This window comes from Pseudorasbora parva, chromosome 12, assembly GCF_024679245.1.
Source record: "Pseudorasbora parva isolate DD20220531a chromosome 12, ASM2467924v1, whole genome shotgun sequence".
NCBI lineage: Eukaryota > Metazoa > Chordata > Actinopteri > Cypriniformes > Gobionidae > Pseudorasbora > Pseudorasbora parva.
The window spans coordinates 16,011,473-16,036,182 of NC_090183.1; the positions used below are offsets into that span (position 1 = coordinate 16,011,473).

At 38.5% G+C, this 24,710-nt stretch overlaps 1 protein-coding gene across 1 annotated transcript; it reads right to left on the minus strand.

Moving 5' to 3' along the window:
- Positions 1–17,721: 17,721 nt before the first annotated feature.
- Positions 17,722–24,535, minus strand: ackr3b (atypical chemokine receptor 3b). Its single transcript, XM_067458349.1, has 2 exons — positions 24,386–24,535; positions 17,722–19,556 (listed from the first exon to the last, which is right to left on the minus strand). The coding sequence occupies exon 2, from the start codon at positions 19,506–19,508 to the stop codon at positions 18,420–18,422; it is 1,089 nt and encodes a 362-aa protein (XP_067314450.1). The 5' UTR covers positions 19,509–19,556; positions 24,386–24,535; the 3' UTR covers positions 17,722–18,419.
- Between the last annotated feature and the right edge of the window lie 175 nt (positions 24,536–24,710).

The following is a 24,710-nucleotide window of genomic DNA, read 5'->3' on the forward strand; positions in this document are numbered from 1 at the left end:
ATAGGTGCTTGATTTTAAACACCTGTGGCCATGGAAGTGAAACACCTGAATTCAATGATTTGGAGGGATTCCCCAATACTTTTGGCAATAATAGTGTATAACTGGTCATTAAACTATAAAAATATCCTGTAACTAAGTTTGAGAACCGAAAACTTGCTTGTTGGTCCAAAAACAGCTTTTGTTATAACCAAGCCCAGAGAATGACTCGTTATGGAACATGCCTGAAAAAACAACTCTGCAGAAGGGGATCAATCGCTGTGTCTCATTTCAGAAGGCTGCGTCTTCCGGAGGACGCATTTGAAGGTTTAAAAAAGTGAGTAGGACACACCAAATGCGACCTTCGAATGTGTCCTTCTTTCACAGGATTTCACAGGATTTTGTGAGTGTATATGAGGTGTAGCCTTCGCGCTGGAGATAACCCACAATTCTTTGCGTCGCCGTTAACAACCGTCATTTTTTTTTTAAAATTATATGAAAAAACTGCACCACTGCCAAAATGTAAGATCAAGCTTGTTTTTATTTTTTAAGCTCCATTACCTCAAACAGATAGTTGTGGTTAAAGGGTTACTTCATCGATTAGCATATGGCTTTGTATCAGTAGAAACCCTGGAGTATATTCAAATGATTGTGCTTTCCCCCCTCATATCCCCCTGAGACAAGAGATTTGTGCATTTTATTTCTGGAAAAATTCCTCCTATGATGCAAATTGACGATTTTTGCATCATAGGAGGAATGTTTGCCCAAAGGCTAAAGACTACAGCCAGCAGAGGGAGCTATTTCCGCATGTTTAAAAAAAAAAAAAAAAATTCTTTCCCCCTCTATTTCTCCTTTCTTCTTTCCTTTTCTGGTCTTTGCTACTCTGAGCAGTGTACAAATCTTAGTATTTAGGGCACTTTTTGTGTTTCGTTGCCTCTTCTTGACGGGTCGCTTCCTGTTCTCCTGAATTGTAAGTCGCTTTGGATAAAAGCGTCTGCTAAATGCATAAATGTAAATGTAAATGTAAATGTTTTGAATCCGCGCATGGGTGATGGGAGATTACACTCAGCTTGCAGGGAGAGCTCCGGTGGCAGCTACAGGCAGTCATTTAAACGGAGCTATGGTGAGCAATGTAAGTTTTTTAACTTCTCAAATTAATTCCTATGAAAGTTAAGCTTGCAAGGCATGAACTGAAACGAGCCAGACTGAACTCGCGTTGTGAATGTATGCCGCGAGTGGAGTCGCGATTACCTCAGCTCTCATCACTCCTGCAGTTAGTCCTCAGTGCTGTGAGACTCGCGCGGTGACTCACTCATTATATTGAACAGACACGTTCAGTTTTTAATTGTAGTGTCTTCTCTGTTCTCTAACTCAGTCACAGTAATGAAGTTGGTGGCGTTGGGAATTGCCTCACAGGACAGCGAAGCATTCTGGGAATTGTAGTCTTTCATCCCCATGGGACAAAAATACATTTTCTGTCTTTTCTCAGTCAAGAAGACACCAAATTCAAAAATAATTTCACATTTCTACTGCATTGATGACCCAGTTTAAATACAGATTCATCTTCCCAGCGCTGAAGTACCCCTTTAACAGGATAAATGGCTTTTTAAACGTTTAGAACAGTACATTGCTGTCAAGACAAGAAACAGTTCATAGTAATTTTCAAGTTTTAAATAATTTTCATTCATATAACTGCCGTGAGAGCGCAACGAGGCTGAATGTGTTGGCATAGTAACATGATACTTCCTGCCTGTGTGTCCTACAAAGGACGTCTCGTTTAATTCTGATTGAGGACACTCCATATACTGCATCCTACACAGGACGTGTCCTCCGGAGGACGCAGACTTCGAAATTTAACTAAATGAGACCCAGCTAATGCCTTCTTCATTATTGCAACTTTGGCCCCGCCCACTGGCCTGTTAGTGAGATGACGAGGAGAGAAAAGCGATTTAGGATCACTGAATTAAAAAATAACATTTCTTTCCAAAGGATCCTAATGCTAGGAAGGTGGTTAGGTAACACTTTACTTGAAGGGGTGTGCATAAGACTGACATGACACCTTCATAATCATGACATGACACGTGTCATGAATATGAAGGAGTTTTTATGCATGTTTATGACAACTGTCATTAAGTGTCATTCGCTTAATTATGTCATTTTTAATGCAATGATGACATTTCGGAGTTGTCTTTGTTATGACAACTTGACATAAACCAATACATCATAACCTGTCAGTGTCTTTGTCATGACAACTTGACATTACCAAGACAACATAACCTGTCATAAACATAACATAACAGATTATCAAATTTAAGAAACTTACTTAGCTTATAGGGTTAACCTTAAACTGTTATGTGGTTGGTTTTGATGTTGACTGAGGCCATTATAATGTCATACATTTTTTTCAGTGGCAAAAGTTTAATTTGTCAGTAAAATGTAATTAGGTGTTAATACGCTGTCAAATTATTTTTTAATAACAGCATCATTAATATTTTTCAGTTCACAATGTTTTATTTTATTTTTTAAGTTTCCTCCACCAGCTTCAACAGAAGGTTAGATAATAGACAATTTCAAATGTCTTAAAAATATGAAAAGGAGTTCGAGAAATAAAATCAATCATTTAATTTTTAAGACCTGCCCTCTCACAGAACTGACTCTTAAAAACACAAGGCATGAATTCATGGGCGAGGCTAGCCCCATTTTAGGGGTGCTTCAGCACCCCTAAAAAGGAGCTCAGCACCCCTAAAACTTGGAGTAATAAATTGGGTTATTTAAATTTTTTGTTAGTCTTTTACACGGTTAAATAATGTCCAAAACATACTCCGTAGTTTGTGGTTTAAAATATATGTGTTAAGGAGGAAAATGAAAACATCCCCACATAGCAAATGGTGTCATCCTCTTCTCTTCTTCTACTTCTCCTCTGTACCTGCACCGCTAAGCACAACCGTCATCCAGCGCGAAACACACGCAGAGTGAGAACCCGTGATGTAGTGTTGTGATCGGTTGAAAGCTGTGTCTGACACTTCTTTCCTTTTACCTAGAGTTGTTCCGATTTCGAAACCATATCGGTGAGTACTGGAGTCAGTATCCTGAATCACCATGGTGATACACCTATAATAAGTGTTTATTCTCTGACTAACGTTACTTTAGTCCGGCGGGTCGCCGCCGTTGTGGAGTAGCACAGGACCTGGGTGACTCGTCCATAGTCATAAACGGAGAGAAGTAATGCCGGTTACAATTTTCAGTTCAGTTCAGTTCTGTTTATTAACTGCTAGAGCGTGAAACAAAAACAGAAGCGTACGCGTGTCTCTGTTAAAGTTTATCGTTAATTTGATACTCATTTTAACAATCGAGAGTCATGTAAACATGACGTCACGTGCGTCTTTTCTGGTCAGTCGTCATGGAAACATGAAGCCCTGGCGTTTGGAGTGAAAAAAACTCAAGCTTCTCATGTGAAATGAATTTGTCATTTAAAAAGTTTCTAAGCCCAATAATAATAATAATAATAAAGATATTTAAAATGACACACCTCTGTGTGCCTTTAGATCATATCCTTAGAATCTGTAAATGGTCTCATGGTCTCATTTTTGTGACATGACAGACTGACCTCAACTCTCCTGCCTACAATATATTTGTGTATGATTGTCAGTTCAAAGGGAAAGAGAGGGAGATGGCGAAGGAGAAAGGGAAAGGGAGAGCATGCAGGAAGAATCAGGCGAGGAAACAACAACAATAAATGGACATAGTGAATAGTGGCAAGCAAAACAGTCATGTTTATGTGCGTGTACTCCTATACAAACGTATTGGCATTGAGAGGTCATATTAAAAAAATTTTTTGTAACATTATTTTACACCACATTTTTTCATAATAAAGGAGGAGGAAAACAACAGGGAGAGTCCATAAGGGATGAGAGGGAATTGACTAGTGAAAGAAATGAAGAGACTGAGGGAGTGCAACATAGAGAGCACCCAGCAAATGCAGCAGGGACATAAGAGAGCTGTTCAGACTTAGGGGATAAGGACACTGGTCCTAAACAGTTAAAACTGTCTCAATACCCTCATACTCAGTTTGGCACACAAAAAAGAGCCTTTCAAGAACAGTGGTTCAAAAGTTTCAGATGGCTGGAATACTCAGCTAGACAAAATGCAGCTTTCTGCTTTCCTTGTAGGCATGGGCGAGGCTAGCACTTGGAGCAAGAAATTGTGTTATTTAAAATTTTAGTCTTTTACACGGTTAAATAATTTCCAAAACATACTCCGTAGTTTGTGGTTTAAAATGTATGTGTTAAGGAGGAAAATGAAAACATCCCTGCATAGCAAATGGTGTCATCCCCTTCTCTAGGGTACTTGTGTCTCTAGGTTTGTGGCAGTGGGGCTCATTGGGTGCTCAGCACCCCTAAAGCTCTGACCCTAGAATCGCCCCTGCATGAATTTATACACAGGTGACCAGCACCAATTAACGCAAAAAGGGGAAAACACGTACACAAATAATGGCCATTACACAAAATAAACATATATATATATATATCAACATCATATACACACATAAACAAACACAGAAAAATAACACTTTGTCAAATGACTTCACTTTATAAATTATCTTCCGATGTTTAAAAATAAGAGAAATAGTCTTTAGAGCCCCACCCCGGGCTGAACAAGGAATGTTTGCGACTTGATCCTAGGCCGGAACATTATATATAGGGCCAACGTTTCCGCCCGATCCCCTTTTGACGGTGCACCAGCACACGGGACTCCGCCATAACAAACGGAATGGTGAGAATAAACTCAAACTATTCATTAAAGAGTGAGCGAAAGTTTAAATAAAGTATATTAAACCCAAAATAACGTTGTTGTGAATTGTTTTTACTTACTGCAAACTAAATTGACATTAAACACCTAAACAAACTAACCTGACTGAGGCTCTGCCAACAACTGTTACAGCGTACACATAACCAGTGGTGCCACCATGGACATCATAGGTTTATATGTCTATGCCACGCTATCATTTTGAGTTATATTAATAGTTTTTAATGACTCTGTACGATGTCCTCTATGATGCCATATTTCAGGTCAAGCTAAATATTCATGACACTCAATACACGCAGAGTATTGACACTTAATGACATGTTAATGACAAATTCAACTTGTACCACTGTAGTTTAGGTCAAGAAATATATTCATGACAATGTTATAAAATATTTTGACACAGTATTGACACTTAATGACATGTAAATGACAAATTAAATTTATAAAAAAATCATGACATTATAATAGCCTAATGACAGCCAACGTCAAAACCAACCACATGACAGTTTAATAATAATAATAATAATAATAATAATAATAATAATAATAATAGATTTTATTTATAACGCACTTTTCATTCCGAAGAATCTCAAAGTGCAACAAAGGGAAAAAATAACAATACATGAATAACAAGTAAAAATTACATCTCAACATCATGCCGGACGCTGATGACGCTAGCATGGAGCAAACTTCAGCCACCATGCAGCTCAAGCCTGAGGGAGACCACCAGTGAGCAGCCGACACCCAGAAGAGAGAGCAGCCGCAGCGAGCAACATCAAATGTCCTTCACACCAAAACCAACCACAAATTCAAACAAAAACAGAAGAGAAGCGGTGAAAAAACGGCAAACAACGTCCTCTCAGTGGCTGCCACCAATCAGCAACAGTCCCAATTGTAGCTCTGACTGTTAGACTAGTCACAAACATAAGAAAATAAAATAACATCTAAATTTAATAGTAAAGTTAACATGATTTGTGGGTGGAGAAGCGGCGAACAGACAACGCCAGCATCCTCTCCCCCACGTTGCCTAGCAACTAATGTAATGTAAACCCAAAAAGCTAAGTAGTTTCTTAAATTTAATAATTAATCTGCTGTCATTTCATGTCTGTTTATGACAGGTTATGTTGTCTTGGTAATGTCAAGTTGTCATGACAAAGACACTGACAGGTTATGATGTATTGGTTTATGTCAAGTTGTCATAACAAAGACAACTCCGAAATGTCATCATTGCATTAAAAATGACATAATTAAGCGAATGACACTTAATGACAGTTGTCATAAACATGCATAAAAACTCCTTCATATTCATGACACGTGTCATGTCATGATTATGAAGGTGTCATGTCAGTCTTATGCACACCCCTTCAAGTAAAGTGTTACCGGTGGTTATTTATTTTCTACAATTTGAATGTCTCAATTGAACATTATTTGTTTGTTCGGTATTTAACTGTGGATTCTATGGTAAATCAGTCGCAATTTCAGTGCAGGCTTTGCAAACAGACTTTTACATTATTATAAACATTAGAAAACAATAAATAAAAAATGCAGTTCAAAGTTAAGCATGCATCTAGCCACAGTGTTACCCATGGAAATGGAATGAAATGTTAATTGTATTGTCTTGTAAATAGATCCCACACACAAAAAATAAATTTATTTAAACATTTTAGATGACTTATTGTTCATAAAGGCCTACTGAGTAGAATTAGGCATTGACGTTCTTAGAGCAAAATTGTAGAATGAACTGGTCTGAAGTTATTTAGAACAAACTTAGCCCAAAACGAACTTCTCCGTTTTGTTACTTAGAGGAAAGCACATATATAGTCTATAAATAATCATCTAAAACACCTCTAGCGGTGTGGGTGATGTTGAGATGTTAGCAAACAGTATACCTCTTCAAAGGTATTTTGAACACCCAATTCAAGTATTTTTCGGGGCCTTTAGCATTTCAAATCTGTGGCACTGCCCTGTGGACTTTGATCAAGTTTTGCTAAGCAGTCATTGCAATAACACAGGTCAAGGCCAAAACCCTGTTCTTCATTCACGTGCCATGCTGTTTTGAATTGAATGTGCCCTCCATTTTCACACTGTTTCTCTCTCTTTCCCCTTATCACGCTGCCTCTCACTGTGCCAGTGAGTTAGCAAAGCATTATAGAGCGGTTCTCAAAAGCTTTGCATACAATCCTGGACACTTGGCAGAGGCTGGACAGCCACAATGGCCTCACAATTGCCGACAGCTCTAAACATGAATCTAACCATAGCCAAATGCTGATAAGCCAGCGTGAGCTGCAGCTAGACCTGATGGGACACAAACAGTCCCGATAACAAAGTGGAATTGAGACAAAAGCCCCCATCCCCCTCTTAAAATGAGGGCTAGAAAAGTAAGAGAAGATTTTAAGAAAGGTGGCTTGAAGAACCGTTGAACCTGAATAAGCCAGTTTAACTGGCCTTATAGGAGATTTGGCGGTGTAATGTTTCCTTAATGCTGTGTGACACTGAACAAGAGAGAGCGGTGTAAGAGGATATGTAAGAAACTAAATGTGTTACATGCGTCATTAAGTATGAAACTTTCACCTATTTCTCTTTCTGTCTTGAAACAGTATGTCCTTTTGGATACTGAGTTTTCAGTTAGTGAGTGAGAGACCAGGAAGGACACAATAGTATAAGTAGTATCAAATGAACTTTAAACCTGTATCCTTAAATTACTGTGATGCTTGTGAAAGCAGAAGTCTGAGGGTTTGACAACTGGCCAAAGTGTTATTTACAGATGAGGATATGTGTAAAGTTTAGGCGATGAGTGGTTTCAAGTGAATATGTGAGCTTTTCCGCATTTACCAGTAAATCCTGTCTCTGATGTAATGTATGATTGCATGAAGAAGAATCCAAAAAGAAAGGAAAAGGTGTGTGGGGAACTGAAGAGGTTCAAATGTGTTCATCAGAAAGAACCTTTTCATGTTAAATTTCAATTAACATGAATAATGAAATTATAATGAACAACAATCTATGTTAAAGCTATACTGTGTAACTTTTTTAGTTTATTCTTAGCTAAAAACATTTCTTTCTTTCAAAAATATATGTGCTCATTAATGTATATTTATTTCTTTCAAGTAATAAAGTATTCTCGTAAGTTTATAATATGCCATTGAAAATACATACGGGTGAGGGGTTCGAATGCCTTTTGCCATGTTGCCCCTCCATCTTGAAAGTACATTAGCCAAAGAGGGACATACCCATAAATTAAAGCTTTGCTTTTCGCGTTTTAACACTCGATGGCAGTCATGAACGAGGTAAAACTGGAAGCCATGTTAATCTTGGACTAAATCGGCCACCGTAGGAGTTAAAACGAAATCGGAATTGAGAGGAACTGAAACTAAAATTCACTGGCTTGTCATATACCTTTACACCGCTAGATCGGGGAAAATATCACACAGTGTAGCTTTAATGATAAGCTATAAATATACTAATGTTCATTGATAACACATTAACTTATGTTTATGTATAATACTTAAAATCTTAGAACATGTATTAGTATATGTAGGTAATAATAACAAACACAATAATAAATGCTGTTAAAGTATGGTTCATTGGTGCAGTGTGTGAATTTTAGTGGAATCTAGCGGTGAGGTTGTGAATTGCAACAACACACCACCCACGCCTCGAAGAGCATAGAGAAGCTACGGTGGCTGACACAGGACAAAAAAATGTCGTTGTAGGGGAGAGTAGAAAGTGACTAGCTCTCTGTACGTTTTGTCTGTTTAGGGCTACTGTAGAAACATGATGACGTAAAATGGTGAATTCACTGTAAGGGGAAATAAAAATGGCTCATTTGAAGGAAATAATAACGACATTGAGTATTATACACCACCGAAAACATAGTTACGTATATTATATACTGCATTTCTGTCAAAAGATCCTCATAAATGCTACACACTGTACCTTTAATTAATGGTATCATATAGAGGCTTCTTGCAAACTGTTAGCAGGAATATAATACCGACTTTTTGCATGTTACATACAGTGACCCACAGTACAGTAGATATATCAGTAGAAATATCAGTAGAAATATCAAGGTGGCATCTGCCAAAAAATGAGGGTTTTTCTCTGAGCAATTTTTTTTTTTTTTGAGATACTCTGAGATAGATACAAATGACCTTTTCTCAAGGTATGTTTTCAAGGAAAAATAAACTCGGTTCCCCTCAAGTTCACACATTATACGATCATTTCAATATGAATGAAATCCATTGCTGCATTTGAACCATGCAGGGAGACCGAAAAAGCTCTGACTATGTCTTCAGCTTTCAGAACACAAATGCACCGTGTCTTAGAGGCCAGAGCAAGTCCTTTTCCTCATTCTAAAATTCAGCCATGTTTTTTCTACCAAAGGCTCAGGCTACAGGCTATGGGTCTCCTGTGAACTCTTTTCTCCACACAACAACAGCAGTGCCCCTGCCCTTCACTCAAACGCAGACTCCGCCCACACGTCTGTCAGCAACATGGGCAGCCCCCACTTTCCTTTTATACATCTAGGCACATACTCAGAGGAACAGTCTCCGTGCTCAAAGCCAACTGCTTACAGATTACATTCATTGGCATTGTGAATGCTGAGTAATTCACAGGAAATGGTTAAGTGCAGAATTGCGACATAAATGAACCATACATGAATGTCAGATCATGTTTTATGTTCCTTGGTCAATTTTTTATTCTGTTTCTAAAAATGAGATCATCCATGCATATTAGACAGTGCGTCAGAATCATGGCCAAGCGTGTTGGTGCAAATCATTCAAAGTGTGAAGGAATTCTAATGTCAACATCCAGAAGTCTGGAGATTTCATCTCTTAAAAGGGTCCTATTATGCTTTTTTTTTGACATATTAAACCTTCAGTTATACTTTAGATTAGGGTCCAATTCTCACTACTAACCATAACATACATTTTCTTCAATAAACTGATAATTAGGCTACTGCTAATTAATAGTTATTAAGGTAGTTGTTCAATTTAGGTGTTGGGATTAAAGGGATAGTTCATCCAAAAATGAAAATTAGCCTATGATTTACTCACCCTGAAGTCATAGGTGAATATGACATTTTTCTTTCAGACGAATAAAAGTTGAGTTATATTAAAAATATCCTGGCTAATCCAAGCTTTATAATGGCAGGGATTGTTGCTCTGTTTTTGAAGTCCATAAAAATACATCTGTTCGTCAAATAATGTGCTCCACACGGCTCCAGGAGGTTAATGAATGCCTTTAGAAGTGAATTGATGCATTTGTTTAAGAAAAATGTCCACATTTAAAACTTTATAAAGTAACGTTTCGGTTGATCGCCTTCCGTTTATTCAGTTTATGGAAAAAGTGTTGAAAGAGCCTCAAAGGAGTAGGCTACTGCTCATCAGATGTCGCGTACGCATCTTGAACTTGCACTTTCAATACTTTTCCACAGAAGGCGATCTGCCGAACTTAAATTAAAAAACACAATCCCTGCATCCCAATTTGCATATTATCCATACTAAATAGTATTTGAAAATAGAATTAGTATGTCCCAAATCGTAGTAGGCTATGTTGAAAAGAGTTTTCCAAACATACCCGGCTGGTTTACTATTTCCGGTCCGAATTCGAAGTACGGAGCGATGTGCACTCTAACGACTGATATTGCCCACAACCCATTGAGAGTTGGACGAGGATTTGATTAGAACTACAAACGCAGATAAAAAGCGTTAAAGGGGGGGTGAAACACTCAGTTTCAGTCAATCTCATGTCAATCTTGAGTACCTATAGAGTAGTATTGCATCCTTCATATCGCCGAAAAGTCTTTAGTTTTAATATATTTTTAAAAGAAATATAGGCTGTACCGAGTCTTTCCGGAAAAAAAACGAGCGCCTGGAGGCGTATCGAATGGGCGGAGCTAAAGAATGACGATCGCGATCAAAACGGTGACGTCCTCAAGCGTGGAGAAACCCATGGCTATCTCAGCTAATACAGATAATGATCCAGAATCAAATCTGAGGCAGAAATAAATTGAACAGGAGAAACGGCAACATCAGGACGTCCGTCTCTGTGGTATGTACTGTATTTAGTGGCCTGTCAACATTTGTGTGTCTTTACTAGCAGTTTATGAGGACATGATTCGGTTTATGGACTATTGTATGCGACTAACGTTAGACCTTAGCAAGCAAAACGGTTTTGCACGTCAGACTAGTGTAACATTATACAGAGAACAGCAATGGAGTAACCGTTTGCGCATTTGAATGACGAAGCACGCGATCGTGTCGTTTACTGATGTTTACTCACGTGACGAGCCAACAGCACAGACATTTGAAGCAGTTTTACTCACCGGCTGCTTCCAAAGCAGGACCGAACCTTTATCGCTGGGACCGCTCCGTCAAAAATACACTTCTTTGGTATGATTTAGTGAAGTCCTGTGACAGCTGTGGTGTGGAACTCCAATTTGCGATGCAACTGAAGCGATGTTGTGAAGCTTCCCATCATTTCTGCGTTCAAATCAGTTCAAATGCAGCGCTGCCTTCCCGGAATGATGGGCTGAAGCGTTGAAGTCGCTCGACGTCAACCATAGGAATAAAGTGGAGCACGGCGCGGACTATAACCGACATAAGTGTTCACGGACAACTGGATCTGCACCTGAGAGAGTGTTTACTCTCTCGCTCTAGTCACGCGCGCGCACCCTGCCGGGAGAAGAGCCCGTACGGCCCATACAAGGACCTTCCGTTCTATTAACGTCAAGTCGACCCATACTGGAAAAAAACTCTCCGAAACTTGTGAGAAACCGGAAGGAGTATTTTTGACACAGAAATACTCTATCAAACGTCCAACATTAGTTTTTGAAACTTTGTCTATGTTTAGGATGGGAATCCAAGTCTTTAACAGTGTAAAAAGCTCAGTATGCATGAAACAGCATCCCCCCCCCCCCCCCCCTTTAAAAAACTACAAACATGGCGGATGTGCGAGTCCGACGGTTAGGTAGAGAAGTTTAGATAAAGGGGTTTGAGTGACCAACTATCCATATTTAACCTGACAAAAATATATTTATTCAGTGTTGTCCACATTATATTTAACCTGCAGCAGCATTGAGAACTTTTGTAATGACACGTTTGGCCATTAACTTTTAAATTCATCATTATATTTAAACTGCAAACACATGAGGAGAGTCTCTGCATTAAAGACCCACAAATGGCAGATCGACGTGCGGCTTCATTTCTCTCCGATACAGCAGGAGATTAAACTGAATGTGGAGGATTTGAACTGTGACGAATCTGACGATGCCTTACAGGCAGTTAAACAGTGACGGGATGCTCGTAACTAAGCGACAGAGTCCATTAAAGATGGCGACGTAGTATGTCCCGAGGCTTGTATACTTTTCTGCTACACACGCAAAAGTATATACTTTTTCTTCACAAAAAGAGTACATACGTTTAGGACGTAATATAAGTAGGCGAATTGGGACGCAGCAAATGGTTTGCTTCGGAAGGCCTTTATTAACCCCAGAGCCGTGTGGAGCACATTATTTGACGACAGATTGTATGGACTTCTAAAACAGACCAACAATCCCATTATAAAGGACTTTTTTTATATAAATCAACATTTATATGTCTGAAAGAAGAATGCCATATACACCTATAGGATGACTTGAGGATGAGTAAATCACAGGCTAATTTTCATTTTTGGGGTGAACTATCCCTTTAGTTCACCCAAAACTATCCCTTAGCAAATTTGGTCATGCTACTACTTAACAGCCAATATTCTAGTAATGCATGCTAATAATCAACTAGTAATAGTGAGAATTGGACCCTAAAACTCCTAAACTAAAAAAGTGTTACTAAACTTTCTTTAGAAAGTAATGTTGATGTTTGAGCATGAATAATCTGCAAAGTTACAAAGCATAAAGTCCACTCCAAAGGAAGTTATTCTCTATATTGTTAAGCACTGTTTATGAACTCCCTGAAAACACTTGATTGTATTCAGTTTTCATCAGGGAACATAAATAACACAATATTCCTCATTTAAATAATTCCCACTCAAGGCATTCATAAAAAATGAGCGGGGTCGTCAAAAATTTCTGGGGTCTGGTTGAGTTGCATTAGTAGTGTGTTAAAACTTAAGAGCATGACATTTCTACAATATGTTTGAAGCAGTTGACCAATCACAACACACTGGTCTAGCCAACCAGAGCACACTGTGCTTTTTAGGAGGAGGGGCTTCATATAAACTGGAACTAAACAGAGTTACAGACAGATTGGTAAAATAAGTGCTACAATTATGTAAAATATATTTTAAATTGTTTTAACATTCAAGCATGAATAGTAGACCCCCAAAACTAAATCAAGGGCATAATAGGTCCTCTTTAAGGTGTGGTCAGAAATTTCAATGAAATTTCACAGGCAGTTAAGGTCCATTGTCTATTGTCAAAAGTGTAGTGACGTATGAAACAGCTCACACCGTAAGCACTTTCAAAACAAGCAGCTATCTGTTGGTCAGCGTGGTGAATTCACATGGCCAACTTGAGAGAAAATGAGAGACATCTACATGAGGAACTTTTTTGTCCTCACACGAAACTGATCACATAGATAACTATATTTTGCCAGCAAAACTTCACTGAGCAATGGTAAATGTGACCACACCTTTACCGTAAAATTCATTTTGAAGACATCAACATATTTCTGCTGGTGAAATCCATCAATGTAGCGGAGAGTTATTATTGTATCAAAGGTTAAATCTGTTGGGGAAGAGAAATGACTCTCATTTGTTTCCACATCCACTGCTTAAAAACCCTAGGGGGGAATAGTGTCTCGCTCTTTTTTTCATGTCTCATTCAATTTCTCTTTATTCCATCTCTTTTTACTCCTCGTTCTACGAAGTTCATTCTTCCTTGTTCCTCATTTAAACAGAGTGAAACTACACATAGTAACTGATACTGTGGTTTCATGCGAATTTTGTACAAATAACCAAGGAAAGGAACTTGTGCGTCATCTGTTTTGTATGTTGCTGTAAGTGTATCTGATGCCCAGAGAAAAATAATTCATTGTAATACATTTCTTCCCATCATTGTTCTTCTGCCAAAACAACCCTTCTCTTTTCAGCAAGTACTCGTGTAAGAAAATAATTATGCAGACCTCCATATCCGCTTTTGCCCTGCATCCTTCCAGATTAATCTATCCTCTCCATCTCCCCCGTCTCTCAACTTTGATTGGTTCGCATCTCGGCCCAATAAGCAAGAGCTCGACCCGCACACAAACCATGTGAAATTGAACTTGTGGTCTCATTACCAAACAATAGGATTGAAGCAAGAGTTAGTGCAGCGTTACAGACCAAACACAGTGTAGTGGTTGAATGGCCCATTAGCTTCTCTCACGGGGTGGTTCCCAGCAGGGTTTATTAATGACCTTAGAGTGCTAATGACCTTTCAGTCTTCACTTTCTCTCTACCTGTAAACTGATCCACCGAAAGCTACTCTATTGTCTGATTCTCAGGGCTCTCTGTATCACTCTCTCTCTCACTTGTGCCATTCTCTTTGGCACAGTGTTACCATTGCCACCTTTCTCCGATTAAGAGGAGCTCAGGGAATATCCCATGTGATAAATCACAGTATTGACACAAAAACATACACATTCTCAATTAGTCTGACCTTTGGATAGGCGTTCTCCTGTATCACTCAGCAGAAATTGAAGTCCATGGACAGCACAGCTGAGTTTGACTGTACAAAATCTGAATATCTTTTCTTAAAGGATTAGTTCACTTCAAAATAAAAATCACCCCATGATTTACTCACTTTCAAGCCATCCTAAGTGTATATGACGTTCTTCTTTCTGATTAACACAATCAGAGTTATATAAATAAATATTCGGATTCTTCCAAGCTTTATAATGGCAGGGACGGGGTCCATTGAGTTTGAAACTCAAAAAAGTGCATCCATACATTATAAATATTCTCCAGACGGTTCCAGGGGGTTAATAAAGGCAAAGCGAATCAATGAAGCGAATCGATCAAGTTTTGTAAGAATAATATCCATATTTAAAACTTTATAAAAAAATTATTGATGAATTGAGAAATCAACTTTTCCTTGAGCTTTTGATATATACTGTAAGTTTCAGAGCTGAAAACTTTATTATTAGTCAGAGAAAAGCTTTTATTTTATTTTTAAACGATCGTGTGCGCATCTTAACGTCAGCGTGTGGCCAAATAACGCATCTACAGAATAATAAGCACGTGTAGTTCAGTAGCCCCGCCCACCTACTCATGGAGCCATTCGGATCTCACCAGCCAGCAGCAATAAACATGCCGAAGAAGATAGCAGGATATATCGTGGTATTCCTGGTTGTGGAGGAACACAGTCGCTGCATAAGCTTCCTTTGGATTATAATATTAGGAATCTGTGATACATTTATTTTTAATGAAGTTCCAGCTCACGTGGGGAAGACATGTACGTGTGTTTGCTTCATTTCACTGCAGAATCGTTTGTAAACAAGTCTCAGGTCGAGCTGGATTTGCAGACATATTGAGTTTAAAACACAATTCTGTGCCTTCTATATTGGATCTGACAGAAATGGTGCAACACACTTATGTGAGTGAAATATCTTGTAATAGTAGTCCTGGGTGTTGTGTATAAAATAGGATGATGGGCAAGAGGTTTATGCACGCAACTCACTTTACTTTCTGAAAACTAACTATTAATTATAAATGAACTATTTTAGACCAAAACAGCTGCATCCTAAACACACAGCAAGGCATTACCAAATGAACACAAATTAAGCCGTCCTGAACAGGCATTAAAACCGAGGCTATGTATTTTCCAGGCAAGCTACCAAAACGTATGCCAGTCGGCAGGTTGGTGAATCTCAAATAATGAAATAATATTCATTTCTTGATCTGGGTGCGCGCACACGCGCTGTTCGCTAATATCTGATGTGAGTATGGATTTGGTATTCTAATTCCCCTTGAATCAGACTAAATTCCTGAATTATTTTGTACATTTAATATGAACATTAATGATATCTGCAATACATTTTATTGGTTCTGCTCTGTTTACCCTAAGGGTATCGCTGCTCTCCCTGCTCTTATCCATGCTAGGCTGCATGGATGCACAGGGAGTTGTTGCCCAGAACAGAACCATAACGGCAATCCAAACTATATGCTAAGAGTAAATCAGCTTTGACGATAGTGGAACTGACAGAAATGGATAATTTTCTAACACAAACGCATCACTTCACTTAAGGAGGCCTTTACCAACTGTGGATTACTTTTATGATGGATGGATGGATGGATGGATGGATGGATGGATGGATGGATGGATGGATGGATGGATGGATGGATGGATGGATGGATGGATGGATGGATGGATGGACTTCAAACTCAATAGACACCTTTACTGTCATTATAAAGCTTGGAAGCATCAGGATATTTATAAATATAACTCCAACTGTGTTCATCAGAAAGAAGAAAGTCATTTACACCTAGCTTGAGGGTGAGTAAATCATGGGGTTATTTTAATTTGAAAGTGAACTAATCCTTTAAAGCAAGTGATAAATGTTAGTCTGAATAGCCTGAAGGTGAAGTGTGACATTAAAATAATAATATTCAAAAGGAATAAAGAATTAGGTCACAAGAATGATATTGAAATGTGTGTTTTTTATATATAAATTCAAAATTAGAAAAATTCATTGCATTATGAGATTTAGGTCATAATAATTGAACATGTCATTAAAACATCTTTGTAGGATAGCCACTGACAGGAGAAACCCTCACTGGATTTATATTAGATAATTTTGTGCTAACAGTTTCTATAAATCTCCAAATGAGGTATGTGGGATTCTAAAAAAACTTTTAAAAAAAAAAACAGTCTGAACAAGAAAAATGTGTTTGCACCAAGAACATTCTGTCTTTTTATTACATTTAATAAGCAATAACGCTTAAATCACAGACTTGAGTGCATAGTAAACAGATTAGGCTATGATTCTGTATTTCTTTTGATGCAGGGGATTTCCAAGTCATGTTATTTTCCTTCCAAAACATTAAAGTGTTTGTGAAAATCATAAATTGGTACTTCATATCGTTTGTTTTATGGGAAAGAATAAGCCTTGTTATTTTCTGATGACTTTCCAAGGGAACGGTAATAATGCCTTCTCTAATTTGCACTGTCTAGAAACCCAGTCAGGGAACAACACAGGGTATATTTGAAACAAACACCTGGAACTTCTTCAGAACTACAAAGGAGAAGCAGAGAAAACGAGGCTCCTGGAACAGTTGGTATGGATTAAACAAACTTCCCTTCTCTCTGAGCTGAGCTCACTGAAGATACAGAATGAGCCGGACCCCCCTGGAGATTTAAGCACACACACTCGCACATATGAACACATACACAACCGTACCCATATGAACCAGGGCCACAGGCTCAATGAGTAATGTCTGCTCCTCATGGCAATATAAGCCATATGATCAGTTTTCCACAGAACATGAGTTCAAAATGCTCAACATCTTTGATCAACTTTGATCATATAGGTCTGAATGTAGGTCTAACTTAAATAAAAATGATAAATGCATGTGGTAAACAGCACAGCTACACAAATTATGATTTGATCAAACTTTCTAGTAAGTAGAACCTTAATTCTCTATGTATTACGAGATAATTAATGATCTTAACATTGGTTAATTTGATTGGTTTGTTCATAATAAATTCATTAATGTTCAAAATGTATAAGTAATATATTTGTAACATTTTAATTTGTATAAATTGACATTAGTCAATATGTTATGAACAAACATCCAAGTTAACATTGGCCAAACTTAGCAAATGCTATGTTTATCTAATGGTCATATCTGATGTATTGAATAATGTAAATAAACCCTTTATAATAAGTAATGTATATTCTCAAAAGATACAGTGTTTATGGGTTAATTGGTAATTATACAAAACAAAAATTCTTCAAGAGAGTTCCAAAAGATTTCTACATCTTTTATTTCAATGGCACATTTTTATGTCAGACAATATTACAAAACACAGAACATACACATTGAGTATATAAATATAATTTTATTTACAAAACATTTACAAATGCTGCTAGCATTGTTCTTGAAATGTAAAAAAAAAAAGTGTACATTTCCAACAAGCAAAGCAAACAGCATAACATCAGTTTGCAATAGCTACATCTAATCTTGATTTGGACTTGCTTCTCTCCACTCAATAGTTTGGGTTGTCAACATTCTCCTCCGTTTTTCCAGAAATAACTGTAACGAGATCTTTAGTATTTCCGGCAGATGTACGAAAGCCACAGGTAAGTGGAGAACGGATTATATGAGTCTCTCTGTGGCTCGAGAACAGGACGGGAACTTTTTCACTTTTTTCACAATTTCACTGATACAAAAGCCTAGCTAGACTTACAAGGCGAATACGCTTACAAATCAAATCAATACAAGTGCTTTCTCAATACATCTATAACTCATAATAATGTACAAAAAGCATAAACATTCATCTGTTTATAAAGATAAGCAAACTGTATGTGTACTAAGATTTTCCACTATTTTACAAAACATCAAATTTTGCTATGCCTCAGGTGCTCAACGTCCAGAGAGATTTACATGACTGTTTATCTCTGAGTTTTGCAGGGCTGGTGTTGATCAACACCATCATAGAACATTCATAATGGTCCCTGGTTCTCCACAGCAGAGTATTCAGTCTCAGACACATGTGAGGCATCGATAAGCCTAGCGAGACCAGTTTTGGTAGAGTACTTGAAAATGAAGGCTTTCATGAGGTCGTAGCGGTAGTTCTTGTTGATGAAGTTGTAGATGATGGGGTTCACACAGCAGTGAAGAAGGGAGAACCACTGGGTGAGATGTAGTCCTGCATAGAGAGCATTCTCCAGAGTACAGTTGAAGGGCAGCACGTTGAGAAAGGCTAGCGTGTCCAGCAGTAGAGCTCCGTGGTAGGGCAGCCAACACACTAGAAAGACAACAATGTAGGTGAAGATGAGGCGACGGCTGATGCGGCGTTCCTGGTCAGCTGAGGGTTGGATGGTACCGGCCAGGAGGACGTAGAAGACAGCAATGATAGGGAAGGGAATGGCAAAGCCGAGCATGAAGAAACTCATTTGGATGCCAACTGTCCACTCCTTAATGCTGTCTGCTGGGTACATAGCCTTACATACGATGCTGTCTGAATGGCTGGATTTCTCAGCCTGAAGGAAGTACGTTTCAGGGAGGGCGGAAAAGAGTGCCAGCAGCCAAACGGCCACACAGATTAGCTGCCTGGTCCTTCTCTTCTTCTGACTGGGACCGTCTCCAAAAAGTTTCACGGACAAGTAGCGGTCCACACTCATGCATGTAAGGAAAAAGATACTGCTGAAGAGGTTGACACTGTAGACCAGGTGTGTAATTTTACACATGGCATCCCCAAACGGCCAGTGGCCGAGTTGAAGCAGAGAACTAATGGAGACTGGAAGAGTGGCCACTACACAGAGGTCAGCGACGGCTAGGTTGAGGATATAAAGGTGGGTCTCGTAACGGTTCCTCTCGGCTCGCAGGTTCACCCACACCACCAGAGCATTGGCGGCGAGGCCGATGATGAAGAGGAAGATGTAGAGCACGGAGAGGGCGTAGAGCAACGCCTTCTGGCTGAAGGTGCTGTAACACACTTCCACGTGGGAGACATTATCGTCAAGAGTTGAGAAGTTCAGATCACCTAGTGCATCCAAAATGTCATTTAAGTCATTTACGTTCACACTCATCTTGCCACGTCTTTGTTATTGCCGCTATTGGGACACAGCAGCAGTGACCTGTAACAAAAAGAGAGCCGCTGTTATGGCATGTAGACAGAGAAAAAAAAAACACGAACAGGGACCAATTATACTCAGAGGGACAGAAAAATATAAAACAAAAGAATGTTTATTTATAAAACACACATAATCTAAAACATCTCAAACACACCAAGATTCCTTTTTAGAGGGCAGGACCTTGCACTCCTTAAGAGGATTTTTTTTCTTGAATAATTCTGTGCATGGGTTTATTTCCCAGGGTTACTGGGTTGCGCTTAATTTAAGAATAAATATAAACTGTCACAACATCAAAGAGGGAAGGGTCAATGGGTCAAATAAGACTGTCCACAATAAATAAAAGGAAAATAGCATTTTAAATGTTCCAAATTCTTAGAAATATACTTATTCATGGAAATGTTGTTCAACTTAAATGGCATGTGGTATAACGATCAAGGAAAATGTATTAACATTTGATTATATCTTAATTATCTTACTTTTAAATATATAATATATGAATAAAATACATATTCTTAGAGAATATATAATATCTTCTCAATGTCAAGTGTTTTTATTTCATATATTAGGGATTATAAATAGTACCTTTTTGGGGAGTCACACCACATGACATTTTGCCCTATGAACTACCCCTGTCTTGTCTTAAAGGTCCTGTTCTTCGCGATCTCATCTTTCAAACTTTAGTTAGTGTGTAATGTTGCTGTTAGAGCATAAATAATACCTGTAAAATGATAAAGCTCAAAGTTCAATGCCAAGCAAGATATTTTATTTAACAGAAGTTCCCTTTCAAAGCCTACAGCGAATGCCCGGTTTGTACTACATCCCTGCACTTCCTGCAGGAATGACGTCACTAGAATCGTTTGTTGACTAACCCTCCGCCCACAAGAACACACAAAAAAGGGGGCGTGGTCTTGTAGCTCTCCCACATGGAGAAGAGCGCACATTGAGCATGTGCATCTCCCTGTTATGGTAAGAGGCGGGACCTTTCCGGGCAACATGCACTAAGCTGCTGTCCAATCACAACACGGGAAGCGCTGGCCCAATCAGAACTCATTATGTGTTTCTGAAGGAGGTACTTCATAGAACAAGGAAATCATCAGGCCGTTTTTAGGAACGAGAAAACAGCGGTATACAGATAAGTAAATTGTGTGAAAAATACTTTTTTTACACGCGATACATAAACTCATGTTATATTGCACACTGTAAACATAATCAAAGCTTCAAAAACACACGAAAAATGGGATCTTTAAAAAGGTCCAACCTTCTGATATTTAAGAAAGGTATTGACCTTAAAGGGTTAGTTCACCCAAAAATGAAAAAAAAAAAAAATCATTAATTACTCAACCTCATGTCGTTGGACACCTGTAACACCTTCGTTCATCTTCGGAACACAAATTAAGATATTTTTGTTGAAAGCTGATGGCTGAGAAAGGCTTCAGATAGGCCTCCATTGGCATTCAGTACATTTCCACTGACCCACTCACAAGACCAATAAAAGGCACTAAAGACTTTGTTACAAAGTCCATCTCACTACAGTGGCTGTACAATAATTTTACAATGCGACAAAAATAGTTATTGTGCGCAAAAAAAAATCAAAATAATGACTTTATCCGCCAAGATATTGTCTTCCGTGTAGGTCTCAGACGTGAACTCACGCGATAGCGGCGCTCCTCCTCTTCTGGGTCATGTATTGAACGGCGGATCTGCATCATATTCTCGTGCATGCGTCGAGTTCACGTCAATAACTTGGTGGATAAAGTCATTATGTTGATTTTTGTGCACACAATAACTATTTTCGTCGCATTGTAAAATTATTGTACAGCCACTGTAGTAAGATGGACTTTGTAACAACGTCATTAGTGCCTTTTATGGGTCTTTTGAGTGGGAATGTACTGAATGCCAATGGAGGCCTTTCTGAAACCTTTCTCAGCCATCAGCTTTCAACAAAAATATCTTCATTTGTGTTCCGAAGATGAACGAAGGTGTTAGGGATGTCCAACGACATGAGGGTGAGTAATTCATTAAATCATTTTCATTTTTTGGTGAACTAACCCTTTAACATCCAGTAATGAACATATCCTCATAGATGTTTCTGCACATTGGTTGCACCACGCTCTCTATGACTGATATAAGTTTAGCAAATATTAGAGCTGTGGAAGCAGTTTTGTTGAGAATTTGTTTTAGTGTTCATTGTATTGTCTGTAATATAATCAAATAATACAAACAAAAAGGAAAAGGAAAAGTGATTCTGTGCTCAAAGGCTGTGCTGTACTACTTGAGTGGGTTGATTTGAACATCAACCCACTTTTGAACATAAGGACTAAATGCCCGGAAGCAATACTCAGATGGTTAAGCAAAAGCTTATTGGCAGACCTTGGTTGTCATGCAGTGACCTAGTGAAAAGCTAGATAGATATCCATGGCAAATGGGAGGCATTTTGGATATTTAAAAAAGTTCAGCACAACCAACGTGCCACACGAGTGATTACAATGATAGAGAGCAGAGTGTAACTCTTCTGAAGGCATCAGAGAAAGGCTAATGCCCTTTAGAAGTGAGTTAAGTCATAGACAGAAGGGAGGATGGGCGGCTGCTGCTCCCTCTGTGACACAGAGGGGTGAAAGGTTCTTTTCTCAAAATGATATGCTCAGCTTGAGGACTGGATGCCAGGCTTTGAACTGACAAAAGCTAAAGAGAACAGAGAACCACACTGGCTGGAAAGTTTTTCATTTACACGTTCTCAAACCCAGATGTACACACATCTCTAATCACACAGTTTTGATTTTCTACCCCCAGGGTTTGCAAAATAGTACAAATATTGGCACACACAAGAATGCTTTTAAAACTAAACTTTGTGCAGTGAAGCAAAAAAATATGACAGAGCGTATAATTTAAGTAAACATGGAGAATATTAAACAAAAAATCTGTTTTGAAAAAAACACAACCACAAACTTGTTGTGTTCTGCTAAAGAGCCATCAGGTGATAAAATGTGTTTATTTTTCATTCCAAATCAACCCACTTTTTTGACCCTGGAACACAGTTAGCGCCTGACTTTAATATCATTAAAAGAAACATGAGAAGAGACACAGCTGCTCTTAATGCATGCTGTGATCCTAGGGTACTGCAAGATCCACGACCGGCTCCTAAACAAAGACTTATTTTACAGCTTTCCGCTCTGACATCATTAGATTAAGGGACAGAGAGAGCAGCGTAAACCTCTGACCTGAGTTGCCAGGTGCAATTGAAAAAAATCAGGTGCCATAAAATGTGACGGTCCATTACAGACGGCCCCAAGCACCACCAGCACGTCCCCCAGCCTTGTTGTAAAATTGTTGCGTTTACACTGCTCAAACACAGCGGCCCCCTCACCTGATCTCGCGGCCCCAGGCATCAAGCACACTTGCCCGCACAAAGACTTAGCTGTGCGGACACAGCGACTCTCCCTGCAACCCCCTCCTTCCCCCTCTCTCTCACTTGAAGTCTCCAAGTTCCCTTGAAACTCAGTATTGTTTCACTCCAAAGTGTTTTGCAAGCATGAAATAAGGGAATATCAGTCATGGTTAAAGCATGAAATCTTCACTGTACTGAATGTGAGGGGGGGGGGGGGGGGATGTAACAATACAAGGAGTAAAAAAAATCCCTTGAAATTATAATGATCAACTGGAAGGAAACTAGATACCAAGAAAATGTAAATAAATATGTCTTTACGAATCACTCTAAAAATGCTGGGTTAAAAACAACCCAAGGTGGGTTGAAAATGAACAAACCCAGCAATCAGGTTTTTTTATCCCATTGAATGGGTTGTTTTAACCCAGCAGTTGGGTTAAATGTTTGCCCAACTTGCTGGGTAGATTTATTTATCTCAACTATTGTTTAAAAAATACTGTATTGCTTGCTTATAAAATTAGCCCAAGGTATGTTGTTAATGAACAATTACTGTTTAATTAATAATAATTAAACAATAAACATGTATTTATTTATTTATTTATTATTTCACCTTTTGATTATTATTGTTGCCTCTAGTAATTATGTCTATTTTTTTTTTCAACCTATTTTTCATTTAAAGCCAGCCATGTATTAATTTACAATAGTTGGGTTGGAAAAAAATTAACCCAACTGCTGGTTTAGAGTGTAGCCTACTGTTGCCTATAAAATATTGACTGAATAAAAAAACTGTTTTTATAGCCTATAAATATATATTTATATTTTCTATTTATATTCAGCATTCACAGAAGAGAAGAGTTTCAATCACAGAAGAGAAGAGTTTCAATGACAGAAGTGAACACTGCATCCCCACAAAACAAAAACAAAACTCTACCTCAGTTAACAAACAAGTCGACCTTGTTATTTACGTGAATGGATTCTCAGGAACTGATACTTACTCCAGAAAACCAAGCAAAATAAAGACCGAAAGAGACGAGAAACAAAAAGAGTGTCTCTACCTGACCATGTAGACACAATAATAATATTCTTAAAATGTGTCTTTAACATTAAACAACATTTAGCCTTAAAAAGACATCACGTTGGTTTCCTATATTAAATGGACAAATCCGCGAGATTGGACGCTGCTAATCCACACCACCAACTGAGAGTTTCGGGCTCGGAAAAATCTACTAAAAGAGAGCTTTTTAAGTACCTTAAATTTCAAAGTGTGGAATTAGAGCGAGTTACACGAGGTTTTAAGACCGCATTTAAAACTGATATCTTCTAACACCAGTGTATCATGATTAGGTAGGCTATGGTCCGATACGAGTAGGCTATGCAGAGGCTGCATTTCAAAACCAAAATCTTGTACACAAACACGTGCACACACAAACAAGACGTACAATTAACTTACAATCCTTGTGGTCTGTTTTGGTGCTCCTAGCCTTTTAAACGTAGCCTTTGGTATCTAGTTTCCGATGCCTGGAGAAAATGTCAAAGTCTCGTGGTTATCCGTGCGAGAGGATGGCGTGATTGTTCCTCTGCGCTCTGACTGCACTTGCTGATATAGTGCTGAGAGTAACGCCTACCGAGGCCGATCGGAAAAGTGAATCACTCAAGTTTCTGTCCAACAACAATGTGAATGGCGGACGTGCGACACATCGGATTTCCACCCTCTTTTAAACAGAGATATAAACAAAACAAAAAAGACTGCTCGAATATAAAAATAAGCTTTTGTG

What these genes read in the sequence shown, in the direction of transcription:
- ackr3b (XM_067458349.1), bottom strand. Translation starts at nt 19,508, where the DNA reads ATGAGTGTGAACGTAAATGACTTAAATGACATTTTGGATGCACTAGGT.